Here is a 22601-nt window from a genome sequence, read left to right as displayed (position 1 = left end):
TATCAGCAAGGATGAATACATCACCCAACGATCCTTTTACGCAGGAAATTCAGCGACTAAGGGCTGATTACGAGAGAAAAAGAGCGCGGTCTAACTTTGGTTCTGCTAGTGGCCGACGGGTAATCGACCTCAGTTTAGGATTGGTTGACGGTGTGTTCTGCTACACGTATTGGTACGAGCACCAGTGCATCCGGCTGGCTGATATTCCCGGCACTATTTCTGGTGATATACTCCGCCTACAACAAAATTTGCCCGACTCAGTCGACCACGGCGATCATGAAATCATCGGTGACCAAGTACGCCCCCTCGTGAATGCGCCACCGCTTCCAGTGCTAGATGATGACTCCGAGGAACTTGATACAACTCTGACCTCGCTACCAATTGTTGAAGTCGATTCCAGCAAACATTTTGTCAAGAAAGGCAAATATAAGAGCGAAATCCGCAATCTGCTCGAATGCCAAGGTGGATCTTGCCCAGGGGTTCCGAAATCTTCCCACATCATTCAATTACTGGGAAAGTCGCCAGAGGGGAAGCTGGTTTTCGAAAAATTCAGGCCTCGATACGTCTTAGGGTACATGTATCCCCTTGCTGTCCATAAAGACTGGATTTTGCAAATAATCTCCGGAATGAAGAGACTTCATTCCCTTGGGATTATTCATCGTGACCTTCGCATCGACAACATTGTCTTCTCTGACACATCCCGCGTGCTTATCTGTGATCTCGAGGGTCGTTGGGGAAATCGTCTAGCTCCTGAGGTTTCTCGCGAGCCGGTGTTGGACGCTGGCTGGACAGAGAAATCGGACATCTATGACCTCGGCTATCTTATAAAAGGCATGATATACGGAAACGTCCCGATAACAATGGCGGTGGAATGGGTTGTTCCCCCTTCTCTTGCTGCTGTTGTGGAAGCCTGTACCCGCAATAAGCCCGAAGAGCGCCCTAATTTGGATGATTTATACGCTATGGTTGAGAAGATGAAGATTACTACTTAACAATAGTTAACATAACTATGAATGTTGATGACGTAATTTCGTGCAGGATATTAACTAAGTGGGCGAATTAACTTGTTTACAAATATAGTAATATTTTCTCCATTACGAAAGGGTTGTCAGTTGCGACTCCTAGATATGGAAAGTGATTCAATGGACCAGGAAAAATAAGAGAGCTACTTCCGTAGACCATGGCAAATGTTGGCTTATACAAAGGTTCAGAATATCAGAATGGCCATTCAATGCCCTAGGCCAACCAACACTTCGCCCAACAAGAAGATTCCCAGTGCAAACAGTTCACTATTTAACATGGGACTTCGTTTCTTGGTTGATATCTCGGTCAGCTTATGGAACTCAAGCAGAGAAGACTGTCGATACATACCTTTGTGTACTGATCTATCTCTGGTATTTCATGAGTCACACACAATCATGCAAGCTATTGTGACAGGATCCCCTTTTCCCAAGTTCCAGGCTGTCTCCGTGTGATTGGATGCTTGTGACTCGTCTGTATCAGAAAGGGGTACCAGGATATTTCTGCGTCCCTCGGTGTACTCAATCATCTTGCCGTTGACTTCATCACCAATGTGGTATAGGCCTAGAACCCCAATGACGGCGGTCAGACTATTGAATTCGTCAACAAGAGCAGCCGGCGGTGATACGGTGGGCCGAGTGGTGAACTCGTAAGGATCCCCCGAAGACAGCCAGCGCTCAGGATAGTAATTGCCGAGCAAAGTATAAATTTCCGGCTGGGATATGTTCCCTCTACTGAGCATTCTCTCCTCATCAGTCAAGTTGCAGTGTGCGTGGACGAGGCAGAGGCCGTAATGATTGCCGTATTTAGCAAGGAGGCTTCCTACGGCAGTGAAGATAGTTTCACGGTCAATAAATCGTTTTTCCGCATCTTCGAGAGTCGGCAGGTTGTTGTACAGTGTAGCTGCCATGTTTGAGTCTTATGGAATATGGATTCAGAGTGTGTTGCAGAAATTTGTCGAAAAACGAGAATGCAGCAAGATGATGATAACTAGCGTAAGGATTGAAACTCATTGCTTTCGGGTGAGATAGTTCATTCTTATATCTGCCATCTTTGGGGGCTGAGCCTATACAGAGTGTCTAATATGTTCAGCTGTTTATCCACGAGTCGCGAAACTCAAAGAATCCTAGTTAGTGGCTTGAACCCCAAGCTAAAAGTCGCGAGTTGCCTCGTATCCTCCCATCCTTGTCGATCCTTGTACTTCTTACACTAGTCAACAGGTCACAACGTGCCAGAAGTTGTGGTTTCAATCCTGATGTTGTGATTTGCCATATAACCCACTCCGTAAGCTTCCCATGCTAGGCGTTGCTGATTCCAAGGGGCCACTTGTTCGGCGACCACCCACCGTCAGACCCGTGACCCGACCTTCTCGATCCGTGAACTTGATGATTTATCTATCTTTAGCAACGTGATGTATCTTAAATCTAAAATTACAGACCATAGATTGAAGTACAAATGACTTCTTATCACATCCCTCATTTAGCGTACAGCACCACTGACAGGGGTATCGTGGGGAAGGCGACAAGAGTCCTTAGTAAAATCGCTGTGCCAACAGTATCCTACCGGAATATACGCCACCATCGAGGATATCCCATCCAACGGAAAGCATCAATCTGTATTGTCTCCGACGGAGTAGAAGTCTCCTGTAGCCTCAACACCACGAGGATCACACCAAATAGTCTGTAGGAAATCTACTCACAAGCGTGTGGGTCATATTCCGGTCTGACATTATTGACACTTTCCTTTTGCGGTATCGGACGTACTATTTACACATCATCATGACGGAATAATGTCTCTGTTTAGATTTGTAGGCAAGTGCAAATACCGTAGTCTTTTATATTCTACTATAACCACCCATCGATCACCAACATGAATCCATCAGAGCTTAACCGCTCGATAGAATCTCTTACAATGGCTGAGACAGACCCGATCGTTGTGCTGAAAAAGAGAAAGACCGAGTTGGGTAACGCATGCACGAAGTTAAAACCATCTGGATCATTCGACCAGAGATATTGGGCACAAGCAGCAAAGACAGAGGAAATATCCCTCGAACGCGAGGAAATCAAGCGGAAAGTATCACGTGAAAGCTATGTCGGCACAACCGCTCAATGGGAATATACCGAAGACGCGAAGAGCATTTTGGAAAAGATTGAAGCCCACAAGAAGGCTAAACAGATTTGTGAAAGGCGTGTCCAACAACTCGATGAAGAAACGCCCCACAGAAGTCTAACGACTTCATTTATGAAGCTTTTTACAACGTCAAAGATGGGAATGAATGTTGCACCTACAACGGGGCCACCAGGCCAGGGAAAACGGGATCCGGAAGACCAGGCTAGATTTCGAGCTAGCCTTATCACAACCTACAACTCTCGATACCAAGAAGGCCGGGACTACCCTGAAATAGGGAATTCAGACTGGCTTTGGTGCCCTGTACTACATGCTTGGCAAGATTCCCGAAACATGGTAGCTGCGCACCTGTTTGCATATATGCACGGCCAAAGCACAATGGACGCCATCTTCGGAAAAGCCCAGAAGGGGCCAGAGTTATTCTCTCCTCGAAACGGATTGTTGATTAGCGCTGCTATTGAAGAATTCTTCGACTGCGGAAAATTTGCAATCGTCCCCGATCTATCGGACGGTGCCAAGCTACCAGAACTCCTTCGATGGATGTATCATCGCGGCCCCCGGGAGTATAAAATCAAGATTTTGGATCGAACGTGGGACAAATTGGACCAGACAATCAGTGTTGGGACCAACCTCAAGTTTAGAGACTTGGAAAATCGGCGGTTACAGTTCAGGTCAAATGCCCGCCCTGCGGGGCGTTACCTGTACTTCAACTATTGCATACAGGTTCTCCGATCAGCTTGGCAACGGGCGGGAAAGGCCAAGACCAAAGGTGAAGCCTCCAAAATTCTTCGGGAAGAGAACGGGAAGCCTTTTTGGGGCACCCCTGGGCGTTACATTCCGCAAAATATGCTGAGAGCTTTCGTCGAAGAACTAGGGCATGAATATGAGGCTCTTTTAGAGGGAGCTTCAAGAACTACGGGGGATGAACAACTTTTGTTGGATACGGCCACGAATCAGGTAAAAAGAGATAGGGGATCTCTGGTGCTAGATCCTTCTGAAGACGAGAATGAGGAAAGCTACTCGCCGGACGAGAACGAGTAGCGTTACGATTTGGACAAGCAGGTTGTATTCGATTACGTTTATGGAATTGCTGACGTTGTATACTGCATGTATTATTATAGCTTTGTGACGCGTGAGTGGGTATACAGTTTACAATATGGACTCCTTGGTTGGCGTCGAGATGCGCAGTTGGTGGAGGCAGGCATTCGGGTTTGATATCCGTGTGCTTGAGCTGCTGGGCATGGGAAATCTCGATGGGCTTGGTAGGCAATCGGCGGAAGGAGTCATGAAGACACTGAGTGAAGAGTATGCATAGACTCTTCTGTAGCTAGTATACTCCTGGAATGAAATTTTCAAAGGTTGTACACAAAAATGTCCGTTGCACAAAGCACTTGTTTCCGCCTCTTTCCTGCCTTCTACCTACAACATTGTATAGAACTGAGAGGGAGGCGAAGTTACCTTAAAGGCGTCATCCTGGAATTTCAGGCAAGGGAATATGGAGTACGGGAAGGTGTGTTGGGCGCTTGGCCCACCAAATCCCCTTTAGTCCCTTTGTTTGTCTCTAAGTATTGCGTAACCTTGTTGCTATGCAAACAAAGGCCCGCGTCCCCTACCTAATGTTTGTCGCTGCCTGCTGGAAAATTATAAATACCTGCCTTCCCCCAGATTTCTTCCTCTTCTTCTTTTTCCTCTCCATCTTAGTGCTCGGGCTTTACGCGTATCAGTGAGGAGAGATCCGAGATCGTGTTTTTGCTGGTTGAAAACTACCAACGTGACTACTTCAAATGAGCTTCTAGCACGCTTGGGAATTTTTGAAACACCTTGACTCTTTGACTCTTGAGTCCTTGAAGTTTGTTACTGAGAGACTTTGCGGTCACCCAGTATCTTGAAGTTTTTTTATACTACTTGTCAAAAGTTATACATAGCAAAGTCCCAAGGCCGCGAAGGCATCTACTCTTATTTCACTTCCACGTTCATTCAACCAGTAGAACTTTGTAGCTCCAATGTTCCATGTCCAATAATGCTACCTATGCTGTCCAACAATACTATATCTACGTACATCATATCCAATGAACACCCGCGGTATCCAATCAAGTCTCCAGTACGCCTCGCATTCTATATACGATATACATTTAGAATCAACTCTGATACTCCGTAAGAAATGCAGTGCTATCCATATTAACTTTGACGCTGCTCCATTAATGGCCTAGCGCAACAACAGACCCCAAACCCAGCCGAGACGGTGTAAGCTGATGTTGGTGGTAGCACCGCCCCTTCTAGTGCGGTAAAGGACCTCTCTGTCGTTTATCAGTTGAATCTGACGATGTCTACCCCACGCAAGACCATTCTAGTCACCGGCGCCACCGGCAAGCAAGGCGGTGCCCTCATCCAAATCCTTCTCTCCGCCCCCGATACAGCCGGATTCAACATCGTCGCCGTAACGCGCGACATCACCACCCCCGCGCGCTGAAGCTGGGCGCGAATTTCAACGTGTCTGTTGTGGATGGCGACATGGCCCAGCCCGAGGCCATCTTCCAAAAGGTCAGCCCCGTATGGGGCGTATACAGCGTGCAGGTGAACTCGGACGCCGAGGAGCAGCAAGGCACGGCGATGATCGATGCGGCGCTTGCTCATGATGTTCGCCACTTCGTCTACTCGTCGAGTGACCGTGGTGGCCCTGAGAAGTCGCCCGTCAATCCCACCAAAGTGAAGAACTTTGCTGCCAAGTACCGCATTGAGAATCACTTGATAGAGAGGGCCGCGGCTAGCCCACAACAGATGACATACACGATCCTACGACCGGTGACGTTCTTTGAGAATCTGACTACCGATATACATGGGAAGGGCTTTGCTCGTATGTGGGAACAAATGGGCGACAAGAAGCTGCAGTTCGTGTCGACTCGGGATATTGGTCGGGTTGCGGCGTACAGCTTCATGCGTCCACATGACTACCGCAATGTTGCTCTGACACTGGTGGGCGATGAGTTAACCCAGAAGGAGGCTGAGCCCGTGTTCAAGGCTATCGTGGGATCATCTATGCCCTTAGCTCCTTGCCCTGTGGCTTCAACGGTCAAGTTTGTCTTGAAGGATACTGTGGGTGACATGTTCCGTTGGTTTGAACGTGAAGGGTATGGAGGTGATGTGGCCGCATGCCACCAGCTCTACCCTGGGATGAAAGTCTTCAAAGCCTGGATCGAGGAGAACAAGGGGCAGTGGTTGTGAGGAGTTTGACGATCTAGCTATGGCTATGCCACACGATGTCGATACAGACTTTCTGTGGATTGTGGATTGTGGATTGTAGACGCTTCTCCTCCCTTTAATCTCGTTTGAAAATGCCCAAGAATTGAGGAGCAGGGAGAAAAGGGGGAAGCTATAGAGGCTGCCTGTTGGACTATATGCATAGATAACCACGTGGAAAACCTATTAAGCGTAACTAAGGGCCCAGCTAGGCAGTAATAACCTCATGCTTTTAAAATGGTACATAGAGATACATATGTACGCAAACATAAATGTCTAACTACACAAAACGATATCCCAAACGAACAAAGAACAAAATTCATAGATAACAAAATCGTTATTTGCACAAGAGAAGACTCAAAACACGACAAGACGAGAAGAGGAAGGCGGAAGGGGGGAAAAAAAGTAAGAAAAAAAAGTAATGGCATAACCCTCTGCTTGGAGCCCTATTTGTAGGGATAACTATCCGGACATACATAATCCAAACAGTGAACAGATAATAGAAGAAGGATTAAATGGAAGAAGGAATATATACGACCAAGTGCGGGCAGCTCGCACCCACCTTGTGCAAGGCATGTCTAGGAAGAGACATACTTCCCACTGATCAGCTTGCGTGTAGTCGGGACGCCCAGCCATGAAGCTGCAGACGGCTGAGACTCACGACCCTCATCGGCGAAGGGGTCGGCTTCCATCTGCTCTGCCTCCGAGGCAGCACGGCTGACACCCAGCTGAGAAGCAGAATCGGCGTTGCGGAGCTCGAACTTTGCTTCGACGATACCCTTGCGAGGTCCAGGGGTGGACGTCACGAAGCGGACGAGGAATTTGCCCTCTGCCCCTGGGGTGGTGGGGGCCTTGACTTCCAGCTCGGGGATTCTCCAGGTGACGGTGGAAGTTTTGCGACGGAAGACGGCGCCGGTATTGGGGTACATGACAGCGCTGGTAGCGAGGGCGACTGACTCCCGCGGCTCCCCGGTGGCTTTGTCCTCGGCGGATGTGTCCAAATTAATGGTCAAGACCAGGTTCTTGAGGGTAATGGATTGCGCGGTGTGGGACATAAAGGAGGGGTTGAGCGTGTAGTAGATGATGGCGCTGGCCTGTAATTCTTCTAGATTCCACACTGGCTTGAATATCACGGGACAGTGGGCTGAGGGGTTGGTGGGATCGATATGCAGTTGATACTTAAATGCAACTGTCGGCATGGGGCGCGAGATGCTGCCCAGTTGGATATCGTATTCGCCTCTCTTGTCGTCACCAGCATCTCTGGCAACCTCCTGGACAAAGTGGGGATTGGCCGCCACCTTTTCCAGCACTTGGAAGTTATCGAGTCGGATGCGCGTATGGTCTACCGCAGTACCAGGTGTGGAGTTATTTGCTAAAGCAAGCTCACCAAGGACGAATGACTTGGTGACATTACCCTCTGAGAACCATGCATTGACCGTCTCAATGACTGAAGCATTCAGGCCGGATTCATATAGATCAGGGTGGACTGAAGGTCCTGGGCCATGCATAGTGTGCCCGGAGCGAACAGACGTAGTATCTGACATAGTGTGATCATCCGTACCAGTGCTGGCGGCAATGCTAGGGGAGGTCATTTGCCTGATTGGGGAGGTTGGTTGCTGGGACTCCGACCCTGCCGAAGATGGCGGAAGCTCATTGCCAGGCGAAGCAATAAACACTGTATTGCGAACATCACGGCGTCCACGAATAGTGCCCGCATTGCGTCTCATTCCTGTCTGCGGTGCCCGCATTCGGAGAGTATTTGCCATATCATCCATGGCCCGCTTCGCCTGGCTCTCGTCCTCGAAGATGGGCTGGTCTCGAATTGTCAAATTCATACCAGACTCATCTAGGCCCGCTGCCTCATTCTGAGCACGCGTGATCTCGTCAATTGTTGCAGGACGCTGAGTGAACCCCTCTGAATCAACCTGTGGCGGATTGACATGGTCATTGGTGAGCCCAAGACCTTCTGGGGCAACTCCATTTCTGGGGTTCTCTGGGTGCGCTTCAGGCATAGCTGCGGCATTATCTAACCCAGGGCGATCCTGCGACACACTAGGGTTCCGCAAGGATGATTGATCGGTGAAGGATGTCCCTGGTCGGTCAGAGGCGGTCGCGGGGGGAGATTCAGGTATTTGCAAATCGCGAGAGGAGTCTGCTCGCTTGAAGGCAGCAAAGGGACTACGTTTCTTCTCTGCCTTTCGGTCAAACGATCCAGTCGAGGGCAAGGCAACACTCTTTCTCCTGTTCATGACAGTGCCAAGACGTCTCAATCCCCCCAGGGGAGTATGTCGGGGCTGTGCTTCCGGTGCTAGGTAAATCGTGAGAACTTGCATTTAGAGTGGGATCGCAACATGACTGTAAAACTCACCTGGTGGTGTCTGAGCAATATTGTGTTGTCTATCAGATGCCTCTGATAGTTGGCTTGCCGCATCATCCTGGATGCGTGGAGGGGGCGGAAGCGGGGCTTCTGATCGCGGCGTGGAGAACTGACCGTCGATTGGAGCAGTCTGTGTCCGCTCAGATACCGGTTCAATTGTGGAAGGAGTCTCTACCGGCTCAGTCTGTCTTCTGGGGACGGCCTGCGCCAAAGGGGCCCGAGGACCCGCCATTCTAGCAGCAAATGTCTTGATCTCATCTGCCGTTTCCACATTGAGAAGAACGTTCAAGCAGCTTTCAGCGGCCTGACGACCGCGCTCGACTTGATCCACCTCGTGGGTCTCCAGTTGTGTTAGCACATCCCGAAGGTGGTTGAGCCGGGTCTCATCGGCGGCCTGAAGTTGCTCGTAGACAAAGGGAGCCCGCGAATCCCATTGCTGATGAACTTCCTCAGCATTGGCGATCTCGCTAGCAAGTTTGTCTGCACCTTTGGCACCCTTCGCCCTGGCCTTGTCCACCTTCTTCTGCGCAGCCTCCACATTCTTCGCCAACCCCGCCAGACTACTCTGGATACCGGGCAACGACTTCATCTCCGGATTCTTGTTGCTGAATTCCCTCAAGGGGCGTTCCACATCCTCTTCAATCTTGTTCGCGAGGGTCTCATGCGACACGGCGAGCGTTTCGGTGGCACTGATGATGCGTTGCCATGGGATTTGGAAAATGCTAGTTTCACAGGTCAGAATCATTATCGGGCGCAGATGAACTTCAATCTTCCAGGGAAAGGCCAATTTACCCAAGAGCAGCTCCATTGTCCAACTGTGGCCGATGCGCCAGCTTCCGCAACCCTTGGGCGTATGCTTCTTCAACGCGACGTCGTTCCTATCGCCAATTTGTCAACACCAATGTCGCTCCCCATTGCAGATCCCATTCCAGGAATCTGATTGAGTCGGGTCCCGGGTCGTCATACCTGCAGGTAATCCGCGATGTCCACGTTGATCTTATTTATGAGTTTAATGCGATCGCTTAGGACGGTTGTAGCTTGGCCAGGGTGCAGGGTGGCCTAAATGAAAGAAATTACCAATGGTCAGTAACTGGATGCTGTGCTGGCTAATCACAAAGCTCGCATTGGTCAATCTTACCAGCAGCGTTGGGTACTCTTGTCGTGAGAGGTCCATGATTCAGATTCCGGGGTATTGAACAAGGTAGCGCACGAAGCGCATAACATGAAAGAGAAAATCAAGAAATTCTTCCGATCCTCGCGGCGAGAACAGCCCAATCAAGTAAGTGAAATGAATGCGGGATCGGGACCGAATGCCAGTGTCAGTTGGTAGCGTGTCATTCGATGGTGACCGGGGACGGAATGGGGGATGGAATGACGGAGGGCGTTATGATAATACAGTATTTGGCCGTATCAAATAAGTTATATCGCCTAAACGGCTGTTATTTACGTCACATAACTGTATACATCCCTTGATTGGTCACATGACATCATACACGCCGTTGATGTTGGCGCCTTGTTGCCTCAGGTTGACATCTGATAGCAAGTCTCCATGATAGAATAGATCTCCCCCTATATTTACTGTGCTTTGATGATTGGCTATACACTAGTATAGTAACTGCAAGACAGCATAGGCTAGAAGTCATACTACCTCAGATAGCAGTGATTTTTGTCCATCATGTACTGGAAAGACGATTTTGGGTTCACAGACCGGCTGCGAGCCATACAGTCTCTGTGAGTGACTTTTCCCGTATATGTCAACTTGAGCAGTCGATTGATTCGCATGTAGCACAACAGCTTACCAGCAGGCTTCCTCTTCGCCTGCATCCGCATTTGCAGAAGCTATGGCTCAAGCGAAGCGGCTTGAAACTGAGGCGTATGACAAGGCCAGCTCAAAAGTGAGTTGTGGGCTTTCTAAAAATGGAAATAAAAAAATTCTTTCAACTGAGACTGTTCCATCCAGGATGAATATGATTCCATCTGCCAAAAGGCAATTGATGAAGCTGAATTGGCAGCGTCCACGGAGCTGATCACTAGCAGCTCGCAGCATATCGAGGATGACTATGAAGCACCAGAGACCTCAACCGGGGAGGTGATCGGCCAATATCGGTCTTGTTTCGATCACTATGATGGTCTCCACTCCTCCATCTACAGGTCAAAGTTGGAAGATGGGACTATTCGAGCAGTAAAAGTCACTATTCCCCATATGATGACAGCCCCGCATGATGCTCACCGTGAAGCACGGTTGCTGCGCGAGGCTTCTCACGCCAATATAATTCCACTGATCGAGACTTTTAATCTTGATGGTGGCCGATTTGTCTTGGTCTTTCCTTTTGTGCGATATGACTTTGAGAAGTTGCTCCGGCGAGACTTGGTAACTGCTGCTCAAACACGATCGATTCTGCGAGACCTGTTCCATGCCCTTGCCCATCTCCACAGCATGGGTATACTTCATCGGGACATCAAGCCTTCCAATATTCTAATGGACTCTCCCAATGGACCAGCCTACTTGGCAGACTTTGGCGTTTCGTGGAAAGAAGGTGATGCGGGATCTGAGCCACCCATGCAGAAAATCACAGATGTGGGCACGACCTGCTATCGACCCCCAGAGATTCTCTTTGGGTTCAAAGAGTATGGAACGTCCCTCGACATGTGGGCTGCCGGCTGTGTAGTGGCAGAAGCCATTGCCGTCGGCCATCACCAGCTCTTCGATTCTGGGCCTGTGGGCAGCGATCTGTCACTGATTTTCTCCATCTTCAAACTACTAGGTACTCCAGATGAACAGCGCTGGCCGGTAAGCTTCACACTTGCAACAAATAGGAGTGTCACTAATAACCATTGAACAGGAAGTCAAGATTTTGCCAGATTGGGGAAAGGTGGAATTCCACTCGTTCCCCACGCAAACCTGGGAGGATATCCTTCCAGGTGCATCCTCGAATGGCCGTGATTTAGTCAGCCACTTATTGTGTTACGAGAGCAGCGAAAGACTCTCTGCAACAGAGGTATGTAACCTGACCTAATGTCTTACGATAGCCTCTAACAATAGACTTAGGCCCTTGCCCATCCATATTTTGCTCAGAGTTGAAGCAAATGGTATGACATTGGAAGGCTACGCCACACTTGCGCCTCGGGTTATATCGCACGAGTGGATCTCGGAATCACAGGCATGGAGGTGGACCTGCCACTTATTAACGGTACAAATGCACCAAGTTTTATGCACACGGACCAGATATGAATATTTACTACCGCTTTGGAGATATGATTGTACCTTACATGTAGGTAACAACATTTGAAAATATTAATGTGTTTCCGAGGTGCAGCGTAACCCCTTAGGACCTGCATAAGGACAATATTGGCGCACAAAGGTGCCATTACCAAAAATTGGGATTGATTAAAACTAAATTTTCGGCAACGCCGGAGATTACGGGCTCAGTGAATGATCAATTAAATGTGACGGTTCTGGTTAGGGTGAAACAACCATATAGTAGTCTGTGCCCCCGGGGCCCGCGTGCAATACGCTTTAGCGAATGTGCCGCTTGGGGGCGGGCAAATGGGGCTCGCAGGTACCGGATGAGATTTGTTTTCCCGTGCCAAGTACTCGCAAATTAGATACTGTATTAGGAATATTCTTAGCAGAACTACTCCATCCACTATATTCCGTAGTACTAACTATGATAGTTACTTGTGTACAGTATAAAGAGAGAATCCAAGATCGCAAAAGCCCAAGGCCAATTAAAGTAAAGAGGGTCAGGGTTCTCGGCCGTGGGTCTGGTATCTCTTTCGGGTCAGGTACCATTTTCTAGCCAATCAGAGTGAAGAAAACAATGTGCATCGTTGCCTATTCTGGTTAGTATGTTGTCTATACACACAGGGTCCCAAGATCTCATTTCCTACCCCAGGGACTCTTTCTCTCTATCGAATTTCTCTTTTGCTCTTTTCCATTCATTCTTTCTGTACGACCTGGAAGTCGACGTCCTTTCTTTTATTCTCGACTTGACAATCGGCTGTGCTCGATCTCAGTCGTCCATTCTTTCTATCATTCCACGGAACCCAGCGACGCGAATTCTCGGGAATTACTCGCGTTGGAATCCTAGGTTATCCCTCTCTTTAGGATAATCTCCGTCTCTAACTTTCATCACCCCTTCACGATATCCTGGGATACTGGAGTCGACAACATGCACGGGCATGCGCACCACCATGCACGCAATGTGGAGGAACTAGAAGGACGAGGAATTATTGAAGAACGAGGAGTCGTCGAGGAGCGAGGCGATGTCGTTTATGTTTACAAGACCGTGGAACCAGACTTTGAAGGGGAGGTGGGAGGTTATGTCACCGGCAACGAACACAACACTGCGACGAAAGTAAACGCTGGTCTCGGTCCTCCTGTCAGCGCGCCTGGAAAGCCCAAGGAACACACAACCGAGGCGGATGAGGAGACGTCAACCAAGACGAAGGCGGAACCGACGACCACCAAAGAGACAGTGGCCCACACCACTCATGAAACTAAAGAGGAGACCACCGAGACTACCAGTGCTGAAACGACCCGCAAGAAAGTCACCACTACCAGTGAGTCGGAGGCTCCTATCACAACAACCTCTTTTGTGACTTCAGCATCGTCCACCTCGCAGTCCTCCCAGGATGTCAACACTCTCCTCGCAACCTCTACCGGATCGGCCAAGGACTCTACCGCATCGGCCTCAACTACTGCTATTCCAACTACTGCTTCTGAGGGTATGACTGGTGGCGCAAAGGCTGGTGTGGCCATCGGTGTCATCTTCGGTGTTGGTGTGATCGCTGCGTTGATTTTCTTCTTTATGCGCAAGAAGAAGAGAAGTCAGGAGGGATATCAAAAGGAGAATGAGAAGACCTTCGGTGGTGAAGGCCTGCCAGAGGGCATCGCTGCTTCTTTCCCACCTCCTCCTCCTTCCAAGCCACAGACTTCGACTCCCCCGCAGCTTAATGTTCGTCCCGTCACTCAATTCGCGCCTGATCTGAGCGGCGGCAGTGCCTTGAACCCGGCCACTGCTGGTGCTTCCGGGGGTTTAAGCCCGGCCACTGTTGCAAGTGCTACTGCTGGAGCTGGAGCTGTAGCTGGCTCGGCCGCAGTCGCCTCTCGTAATCTTACTGGCGAATCGCCGCCTCCTACTCCGCCAAAGTCCGCTGCAAGCAACACCAACCCGTTCAGTGACCCTGTGAATCCTTTCAACACAACCACCAGCCCTGTTAGCCAGAATGCGCCTTCAGTTCCCGAACCAGCTACTGGACCGTCTGGATCGACCGTCGCAGCTGCGGCGGTTGGTGCTACAGCTGTTGGTGTTGCAGCAGGTGCTGTTGCTTCATCTCGGGCGTCCAATGATTCTTACCACTCCGCTCAATCACACGGCCATTCCCCCACTGGATCGACCCAATCCGCGACCATGCCTGGCGATGCTGCTGCTGGCTCGGCTGCTGCTGCCGGCGCCGGTGTTGTAGGAGCTGCTGGTGCAGCAGGCGCCATGCCTGCTGGTCCACCACCCCCCAACAATGTTTACCGTGTGCAACTGGATTTCAACCCTTCTATGGAGGATGAGCTCGGCCTTCGCACAGGCGCGCTTGTGCGCTTGGTTCATGAGTACGACGATGGATGGGCTCTCTGTATGCGCCTTAATAGCCCCCAGCAAGGTGTTGCTCCACGTTCTTGCCTCTCGGCTCGCCCTGTCATGCCTCGCGCCCGCCCACCCCCTGGCGCTCCCGGCTCTCGCGGCCCACCCATTATGGGTCCTGACGGTCGTCCAATGATGCCCGGCGGTCCTCCTGGTCCAAGATTCTACCCTCAGGACGTCCGTCCGAGATCCCCCGGTAATGCTGGCGTCTCTGGACCTCCGCCTTCCCGCCCTTACCCTGGCCCTGGATCTGCCGTCCAGTTCCCGCCAGTTCCCCGCTCTATGTCGCCCGGACCAGGAGGAATGCCTCGCTCTATGTCTCCAGGGCCCGGAGGACGACCTGGCCCTCGTTCAATGTCCCCCGGACCTGGAGGTATGCCTGGCCCTCGCTCCATGTCTCCAGGGCCCGGAGGACGACCTGGTCCTCGCTCCATGTCCCCAGGACCGGGAGGACGACCTGGCCCTCGCTCGATGTCTCCCGGACCTCGCGGAATGCCGGGCCCTCGCTCGATGTCTCCCGGCCCCGGAGGAATGCCCGGCCCGCGCTCGATGAGCCCTGGTCCATACGGAGCTCCTGGAATGCAGCGCCCTGTGATGCCTGTCAACCAGCGCCAACGTAGCAATAGTGCCGGCGGCAACGCTGGTCCTCCTATGGCACCACCAGCTGCACCTTCCGTTTCCAGTCCACTAGCCGCTCCCGCTCCTCCCCCCGCTCCTGCTGCGCCACAAGTTTCGAGTCCCTTAGCCGCTTCTGATTCTGCCCCTGTCGCTCATGTTGCTCCCGCTGCGCCACAAGTTTCAAGTCCCTTGGCTGCTCCTGCTCCGGTCCCTGCTTCTCCTCCGGCTCCTGCTCCCGCTGCGCCGGAAGTCTTAAGTCCCCCAGCCGCTCCTGCGCCTCCTCCCGCCGCAGTGCCAACGCCAAGCCCCCTAGCCGCTCCTACTCCTGCTCCCACCAGCGAGCTCCCAGCCCTTCCGGGTTCCCTGCCAACTTCCCCGTCAGGCTCGATCTCTCGAAAGCCCGTCCCCACTCAGGACGCTTAATCTGAATGACCCTCACATCTGCATAGAGCCTCAGTCTTATGCAGAATATAGGCATTCCCACTGACGTGTCAGTGCCGCCGCTGGACGGAATTGAGCTTGCCTAATATGACCACACTGTTCGCCTCGATCTTGATATCCCCCTACACCCCTGCGTCCGTGACGAACGAACCCTCCTTGAATCTATGCTTTGCGCTGGATGCATATCTCCGCATCTGAATCATTTCATCAGTCTTTTGTTTTCATCTTCTGAATCTTTCGTCCGTGTGCTGGATGTCGTCTTGTCTGTGTTCCCACTGGCATCCATTTAATGTTAACAAAAGGCCGGCTGTCTTTTCATATCTACTTTTTCTTCCTTATGCCTCTTTTTTTATTGGGTTGTTTCATACCCTTTTTTTTTCTTTTTTCTCTTCGACTCGAAGTTGCAAGCATCTTCTTCGAGTTCCTTTCTTGATTGGCATCGATCTCGAATAATATGCGTGTAACGCTGAGATGAGCTGGAATACCCGGATCCTTCGACTTGTTCCAACTAGATAGTTTACACTCATAGCTATGTAGAATTTACTGGATTTTACCACTTACATGTTTTATTGAGAATCCGAGTTAATTCGCAGTAATTAACATAATTAGGATAGTTTAAACGCTAAACATATTCCGAAATACTAAGTTATTCTTATATACAAAGGGCTTAGAAACCCCATGTAAAAATGCATATTATTATCAGTTATGTTGTACATTGAAATTCCTATTTCTTGCATTTTATATTAGTTACTCCGTGGAGAGTTGTATACCACCAGAAATACCATATAATTTGATACAGTCAGATTTCTGTCAATTACTCGTAATACCGCAACCACGCGCGCGTGGTCATGCACCAGCCGATGTTTTCAGCAAATCATCATGTCATCTTGAACATGACTAAATTTTGGTCGCGGAATAAACCAGCTGGCTGACTCGGCTAATCGTTGCCATCGTGTCCAAAGATTGGCAACTGAAGTTGACACCCGAAGGCCCAGCTTTCCCCAGTTATATTCTGCGTCGGACGGCGCATACAAATCAGGTATTCCCGCTTCCATTGCATCTCGGACAAGATCCCCAAACCGTGCCTTTGCCGCTACAGGGTGTGCAAGTCATCTTTCGATTTCCGCTCCGATTTTGCTGAAGCCAGGTCCCTTTACCCAGGCAGCTCGAGCAGTCTTTGTTGTATTGTCCAGCGCCTTTGCAAGAATCACATTGTGTCATCGTGGTGGTGAGAACAGGTGAAGGTCTCGGTATAGGTTTGTACTATCAGTCGCTCTAATAGTTGTCACGTTAGTGGGGTCCAGACATTTGGCTTTTTAGATGGCAGTGTAGCTCACTGATGGAGTACAATTACCTTGAAGGCCTGAACGAAATCAACGAGGTATGAGTTGTCAGACCTCGTAGACTAGAACAGGTTTTAAAACGTGGGGTATCTTCTCTGGCCGATGGAGAGGATCAGGACATGGGCGATGATCGTCTATTTAACCGTTCGCAACCAGGTGCCATCTTCTTCGTTTATATCCATAAATAGCAGCATGTGATAGAGCGAGACAGTAACGAGGTAAGATTAGAGGCCCCCTCATTCTTAAATGTTTCCAATCAAGTCGATTCAACTCTGGCTCCTTTCGGCTTTTTGCATTATTCAGAGCACTACGCGTGGTAGAGGGTGTGCGTTGACGAGTCATGGTTTGACATGTGGTGCTAAAGTTCCCACTCGGGCTGCAGCACGAAATGGCTTGGAACTAGTGCTGATGTACAGCACATATACTGTAAATTTGACCTCTAATAAGTGAATGTCAGGCCTATTTGTTAGTTACCTCGTCACCATATTTTACCCCAGAATAATGACCCGAAGAGGTAACACCATCAAGCGATGTAGGTATTCGCAGGAAAGCCTGGCAAACCGTCACTAGAAGCGTTATTGGTTCTTAGGCCTTCATTTTTTGATTTTTTTAGAGGTAATCCTTTTCATTTTATATCAAATGGGCGTATTAAGAATCCGTTGCTCTCTCTATTTATATTGCTATTACAAATTGTATCTTTGTATAAGGGGCATATCATTTGTATCTATAGGAGTATAAAGCCAATAAATATAGACTTCTTGCCTGGCATTGAGATGTTGAACAGTTTAAAATTCATCTTTGATCATATACTTCGAGTATCTTTGCAAGAATCAATATCCCAAATACATGCTTTATATAGTTTCATACTGTACGTTTCATCATGCTTTTCTGTCAATACATTACTAGCGCGCACTGTATTCAATATAGGTGAGTCAGTCCACTTCAGAAGAAATAATTGCTGCATGTGATCGCGAAAAGTGAAGTCCATCTACAATCACGTAGATATATACATATCTCAACCTGTATCGCCATTCAACCAAAATCCGATGCAAAAAGTCTGTCATTACTCTCCTATATATCTAAAAGCCATACATATAAAAACAGTCTTAGTGAAAAGATGGAATCAAATCACACTGGCACCACGGGTATAAACGAAATCCACCAACATACACAGCCACCCTCATCTTTCAGCCACTCAAGCCTTAATCTCAGCGGCACTCTCGTCACTATCAAACTTTTTGTTCGCGTTGTGCACACTCGTACGACGGACAGCATCCTCAAGGTACTCAGGTTTGAGCTCGCCATGCTTATCGTAGCGGTATGGCGTCTTGATAGAGAGGGTAACGGCATCGAAGAAGTTAGTGGACTTCTTGAAGATGGCGTCCATCTCTTCCAGGGAACGGTAGCGAGTCTCAGGGAAGAAGAAGTATACACATGGGAACATGAATGCGTTACTGTGGTTGTTAGTTTCAAGTTCTTGGTTAATGCGGGAATTAGGGCATCTTACATAACAGCGAAGATGATATAGGTCTTGTATCCGATACTGTCGAATGCAACAGGGGTAATCATCACGACCATAAAGTTGAAGATCCAGTTAGCGCTGGTAGCCAATGCGTTTGTCGGAGCACGGATTCGAAGCGGCACGATTTCGGCGGGGTACAACCAGGTCATTCCGAGCCAGCCGATGGCGAAGAAGGTGTTGAAGACGAAAAGGAAGACGGCTTGGCCGATACCGGCTCGGCTATCTCCTAGATAGACCAAGCGGTAGTTGGTACCGGCTAGGATAGCCATTGAAATTGACATGCCGGCGGCCTAATTTCATAACTCTTGGTTAGCTGGGATATCGAAGGGTATGAGAGGGTGACATACGCCGAACAGCATCAGTGGGCGACGTCCAACTTTCTCAATGATGAAAATAGGAATGAATGCAGCCATCAGATACTCCGTGCCGTTGCAAGCGGCTAGCAACTTTGGAAGGTTGCCTTTTGCAAGACCAATCTCGGCGTACAATTGAGGTGCCTAAGGGAGCTGATTAGTATAGGGCTAATATCTCAGGGGCAAAGGGATCTCACATAGTAGGTGATGAGATTAATTCCAGAAATCTGCTGGAACATCTGGTTGACGTAGGCAAGTGCCACACGATGGAATTCTCGATACTCGCTCATCTTGAACAGACTCCTATAAGAGCCCTTGTTCATCTCAGTGACAGTTTCCTGGATGGCGAGGAGCTCGTTCTTGATATAAGGATCATCCCGAGATTTCTCATTCAGGCATTCGAGAATATCCAAGGCCTCCTCGTTACGGCCTTGCATGACAAGCCATCTGGGGGACTCGGGAAGGTTGAGAATCGAGCAGAAGATAATGATGGCGAAGATAATCTGGAAGGCTAGAGGGAATCGCCAGGCGACCTCTTTTTCTCCGATGAACGACATGCCTAATTCAGAACTATATTAGTAATTGCAACTTGGGAGTATATCACAAAGATGGGTTTCAACTCACCATAATTAATCCAGTAGCTAAGCGTGATACCTCCCGTGATAAGCATACCTTCGATCATCACCATTTTTCCTCGATCGTGGGCCTTTGCTGATTCGGATTGCCATGTCGGTACGGTACTTGTATTCATGCCGTTGCCAACACCTGTGACAATTCGGCCGATAATGAAATGAGGTAGAGAATAAGCAGTGCATTGTAGTAGAGCGCCAGTAGCCATGATCATACAGCCACAGAAAATGGTTCGTCGTCGACCGAGCGGGTTACCGATGAAGATAGTCAAGACTGCGCCGAAGAAACATCCCAGATTGTACGATGCAACTGCAATGCCTTGGTTCAAGGCGCGCTGCGATTTGACGGATCTGTGAATCTCATCCTGGATGTCTGGGTCTAGGGGATTGATCTCGGGGAAGTATTTGGTGAAGGATGGCAAGTCTAGTAGACCACCTGTGACACCTTGATCATAACCAAAAAGCCTTTGTAGCTGTTAGTTTTCAGTTTTTTTTTTTCGATAGTGAACATGGTATCATACAAAAAATCAAGACTTCCCAGAGAACTGATAGCCAAGTTGAGAGACCGGCCTCTCCAGCCAAAGTACTTCGGAATGCCGAACATGATGTCCTATGCAAAAAAAGCGAAAAACGGGGGACATGAAAATGCCGATCAGCAGGTTATATAGCCCACTTGCACATCTCCGGATTGACAAAAAGGGTAACCCGAGGTGACCGGGGTGTTCTCCAGCGTTCGGGGGTGTCTGGGGGCTAGCCAAGATACGGGGAAGGCGTCGGGCGACGCGGGGATGGGTGAAATTTCATGGGGGGTGGTATTTGGGGGCGGTTTATATGAAATGTGACTGGTTGAATGTATTAAACGCTAACTACATTTATATAGTACTCCTATGTAATTTACCGCTTTGTTTAAGTCAATTAGCTAGCGCGTGGCTTGGACATGGCGCAAGCCAAAGGAACGTGCTGAAATTGGCCAGGCGCACAGATACAAGCCCTAGGTCACGCTTTATTCCGTTTTTAGCCGATGTAATTATTTGGAACTGACACTGTCTACAACATATATAACATAATAAGAAATATATAAAAAAAAAACTAAATTTGGTTGGATAGTAAAAGACAAGGCCAAGCCAGCCAAGGCCGAGGCAACTACCCGGTAGCAAATAAGACGGGATACCCTCAAAGTGAGTGTTATAGGGCCAATAAGAACAAAGTGACTAACATCCTAGTCTCAGTTTCGATGACATGCGCCAAACACGCCAAATACGCCAGCAGGGACCCGAGCGAATGGAAGTTACTCTCAAAAGTACACAAACGCAAAATCTATATTTCAAATTGAGGCTCAGAGAATAAATGTTCCGAAACGTAAAACCCTATCATTTCCTTTGGAGGGAATAGTTGGAAATAATACCTATGTTGTATAGAGTTCTCAAGATCTCCACTGGGCTTCAGCCCTCGGATACCGGCCCATTAATATATTGAGGACGTCAGCGGCACACATGCGGCTTGCCTAGATACCTAAGGATACTCAAATTCTTAAACATTATGTTATATGCACCCGGGCTAAACTGATTGTGCCTTGCACCTGGGCATTTTTAGGGAACTTCTAACCTGACCTTGATCCTTGTATTCGAGGACTCAATTTGAACTAGCCCCTTTAACATAGCCCTTTAACATAGCCCTTTAACATTTAGTGTTTGAGTACTTATATCTTCTGTGTTGCGTCCGCCATATGCTGCCTCCTTTATCCATGACATGTACATTGAACTTTGATTATATACCACCTTATATCTCCTTAAGCTTAATCTCTACTATATTTCAGAATTCCTCCTTTATACATCTTTGTGTGATATTAGGCGACAAAATCTGAAAGTACCATCAAAATGACCACAGATACAGAGCTTCTCAGCAGTAGCCTCCGTGGTCTAAAGATTGGCAAAAATTCAACCTCTTCGGATGAGGAACCTGTCATAAAACATCCAACCAGCCTGCGCGAGCTTATAGAAAGTGTACTCCAGCCTGCGCTTCACGCTCAGCAAGACTTTGAGCCGATCGTTGCAACCCATCCTTTTTTCGAGCGGGCCAAAAAGCTCTGTCAAAAGCATGAATGGCCGATGGAACGATTCGAAAATTTTCAAAGACTGCTATGCGGGACTCGCAATTTCCCCTGTATCTTGCTTTTGAATCCAAAGAATGACCACCTTCCATTCGATGAGATGGTCAAAGGAACTCGGACTCTAATGTGCCTACGAGATGTCCTGGAAGATATCGGTCTTCAACTTGATGATGTAATAATTATGGACCTATTGCCTATGTTGACTGACGAATGGCTGGATGAACACCCCGATGAGCGCGAGCGGGTGATTCCTGAAATGTTCCAACTAACCCTTGATTGTATTCGAGAATTCAAGCTACCTATCGTCATTTCTTGTCAGTGCTTTCCCTCTTTCCGGCATGAGCGTTGGGGTTCATTCAACCATGATATGGTGTCCGATCTACGCTCATCGAAGTCAAGTGCCCAGTGCTATGAAGTTTCCAGCTTCCCTATCGGTGAACATTTGACACATTGTGCTAAAGGGTTCCATCCTGCCACGTTGTATTACGGGGAAGATGACAATAAACAGAAATTGGGCGAGGTTCTGCGTCGGATATTCCATGACTTACTTATTCCAGCCGTGCGCAGCCTGGCGAAAAGATTACAATCTGAAGTTGGAGGAAAGACTGATGCACGAAACACAGTCCATCACAAATTTGATCCGACAACTCCAGCAACATGCGGCTGAATATGACAAACTTCGCATGAGCGAAATTGCCCAGGGTATCTTTCGAAATGGTTCAAGCACACCCGAGCGATGGAATAATCCAAAGAAAGCACTAGATCTGATTCTTGAAGCGTTGTCTTCCAACACGTCAGAGAAGTCGTGTGGTTTCGAGGACTTGGTCAAAGAAGCATATCCATGAATTTCTTGAAGATTTTCAAATAGAGTGCGCTTTCGCGATATCTCCAATTTCCAGGTCATTTGCATTCATTCGCCCTTTGAGAGCAATTTAATATTGGCTTTTGCTTGTTCAACAATACACTTGTGTTCGTTGCTTAGACACTCGAAAATAGCAGACTACTTTGTTGCTTGACAGCCTCGGAACTAGACTTGGTAGACGTTTCGGTCCTTTCTTTGATGGAGCTTTATTTACTTCAAGTTTGCATGTGAAATTGGACGAATGTTGTTAGACATCTCTTTGTCTCTTCCTTGTTCTATCCTTGGATTTCCAAATTAGTCGCCCTTGTCCAAATTCGAGTCTC

At 48.7% G+C, this 22601-nt stretch overlaps 10 protein-coding genes across 10 annotated transcripts; 7 read left to right on the top strand and 3 right to left on the bottom strand.

The window, feature by feature from the left end:
- Window positions 1-11: 11 nt before the first annotated feature.
- Window positions 12-992, top strand: N7517_000296 (uncharacterized protein; the record flags this gene model as incomplete). The annotated part of the gene is made up of 1 exon (XM_056718026.1): window positions 12-992. One exon carries the CDS (start codon window positions 12-14, stop codon window positions 990-992), a length of 981 nt encoding a protein of 326 aa, XP_056582161.1.
- Window positions 993-1399: 407 nt separating this feature from the next.
- Window positions 1400-1930, bottom strand: N7517_000295 (uncharacterized protein; the record flags this gene model as incomplete). The annotated part of the gene is made up of 1 exon (XM_056718025.1): window positions 1400-1930. The coding sequence occupies one exon, from the start codon at window positions 1928-1930 to the stop codon at window positions 1400-1402; it is 531 nt and encodes a 176-aa protein (XP_056582160.1).
- A 959-nt stretch (window positions 1931-2889) lies between these two features.
- N7517_000294 (HNH endonuclease signature motif containing protein) lies at window positions 2890-4188 on the top strand (the record flags this gene model as incomplete). The annotated part of the gene is made up of 1 exon (XM_056718024.1): window positions 2890-4188. One exon carries the CDS (start codon window positions 2890-2892, stop codon window positions 4186-4188), a length of 1299 nt encoding a protein of 432 aa, XP_056582159.1.
- Window positions 4189-4303: 115 nt separating this feature from the next.
- Window positions 4304-5617, top strand: N7517_000293 (acyl carrier protein; the record flags this gene model as incomplete). Its single annotated transcript, XM_056718023.1, has 2 exons — window positions 4304-4409; window positions 5397-5617. The coding sequence occupies 2 exons, from the start codon at window positions 4304-4306 to the stop codon at window positions 5615-5617; spliced, it is 327 nt and encodes a 108-aa protein (XP_056582158.1).
- A 41-nt stretch (window positions 5618-5658) lies between these two features.
- N7517_000292 (uncharacterized protein) lies at window positions 5659-6369 on the top strand (the record flags this gene model as incomplete). The annotated part of the gene is made up of 1 exon (XM_056718022.1): window positions 5659-6369. The coding sequence occupies one exon, from the start codon at window positions 5659-5661 to the stop codon at window positions 6367-6369; it is 711 nt and encodes a 236-aa protein (XP_056582157.1).
- A 593-nt stretch (window positions 6370-6962) lies between these two features.
- On the bottom strand, window positions 6963-9935 carry N7517_000291 (uncharacterized protein; the record flags this gene model as incomplete). The annotated part of the gene is made up of 5 exons (XM_056718021.1): window positions 6963-8692; window positions 8753-9483; window positions 9554-9639; window positions 9728-9820; window positions 9900-9935. 5 exons carry the CDS (start codon window positions 9933-9935, stop codon window positions 6963-6965), a joined length of 2676 nt encoding a protein of 891 aa, XP_056582156.1.
- A 501-nt stretch (window positions 9936-10436) lies between these two features.
- Window positions 10437-11843, top strand: N7517_000290 (putative cell division protein kinase (Ctk1); the record flags this gene model as incomplete). The annotated part of the gene is made up of 5 exons (XM_056718020.1): window positions 10437-10492; window positions 10548-10656; window positions 10722-11552; window positions 11605-11760; window positions 11811-11843. 5 exons carry the CDS (start codon window positions 10437-10439, stop codon window positions 11841-11843), a joined length of 1185 nt encoding a protein of 394 aa, XP_056582155.1.
- A 1090-nt stretch (window positions 11844-12933) lies between these two features.
- N7517_000289 (SH3 domain protein) lies at window positions 12934-15441 on the top strand (the record flags this gene model as incomplete). The annotated part of the gene is made up of 1 exon (XM_056718019.1): window positions 12934-15441. One exon carries the CDS (start codon window positions 12934-12936, stop codon window positions 15439-15441), a length of 2508 nt encoding a protein of 835 aa, XP_056582154.1.
- A 2556-nt stretch (window positions 15442-17997) lies between these two features.
- Window positions 17998-19910, bottom strand: N7517_000288 (Major facilitator superfamily domain general substrate transporter; the record flags this gene model as incomplete). The annotated part of the gene is made up of 6 exons (XM_056718018.1): window positions 17998-18256; window positions 18310-18614; window positions 18672-18821; window positions 18875-19236; window positions 19302-19771; window positions 19828-19910. 6 exons carry the CDS (start codon window positions 19908-19910, stop codon window positions 17998-18000), a joined length of 1629 nt encoding a protein of 542 aa, XP_056582153.1.
- Window positions 19911-21183: 1273 nt separating this feature from the next.
- On the top strand, window positions 21184-22261 carry N7517_000287 (uncharacterized protein; the record flags this gene model as incomplete). The annotated part of the gene is made up of 2 exons (XM_056718017.1): window positions 21184-21936; window positions 21974-22261. The coding sequence occupies 2 exons, from the start codon at window positions 21184-21186 to the stop codon at window positions 22259-22261; spliced, it is 1041 nt and encodes a 346-aa protein (XP_056582152.1).
- Between the last annotated feature and the right edge of the window lie 340 nt (window positions 22262-22601).

The sequence above is a fragment of the Penicillium concentricum genome (assembly GCF_028827145.1).
Source record: "Penicillium concentricum strain IBT 3081 chromosome Unknown utg000001l_segment0_segment0, whole genome shotgun sequence".
NCBI classification, from domain to species: Eukaryota; Fungi; Ascomycota; class Eurotiomycetes; order Eurotiales; family Aspergillaceae; genus Penicillium; species Penicillium concentricum.
Note: the sequence above shows the minus strand (reverse complement) of the source record. Positions and strands in the feature narration are given on the sequence as shown.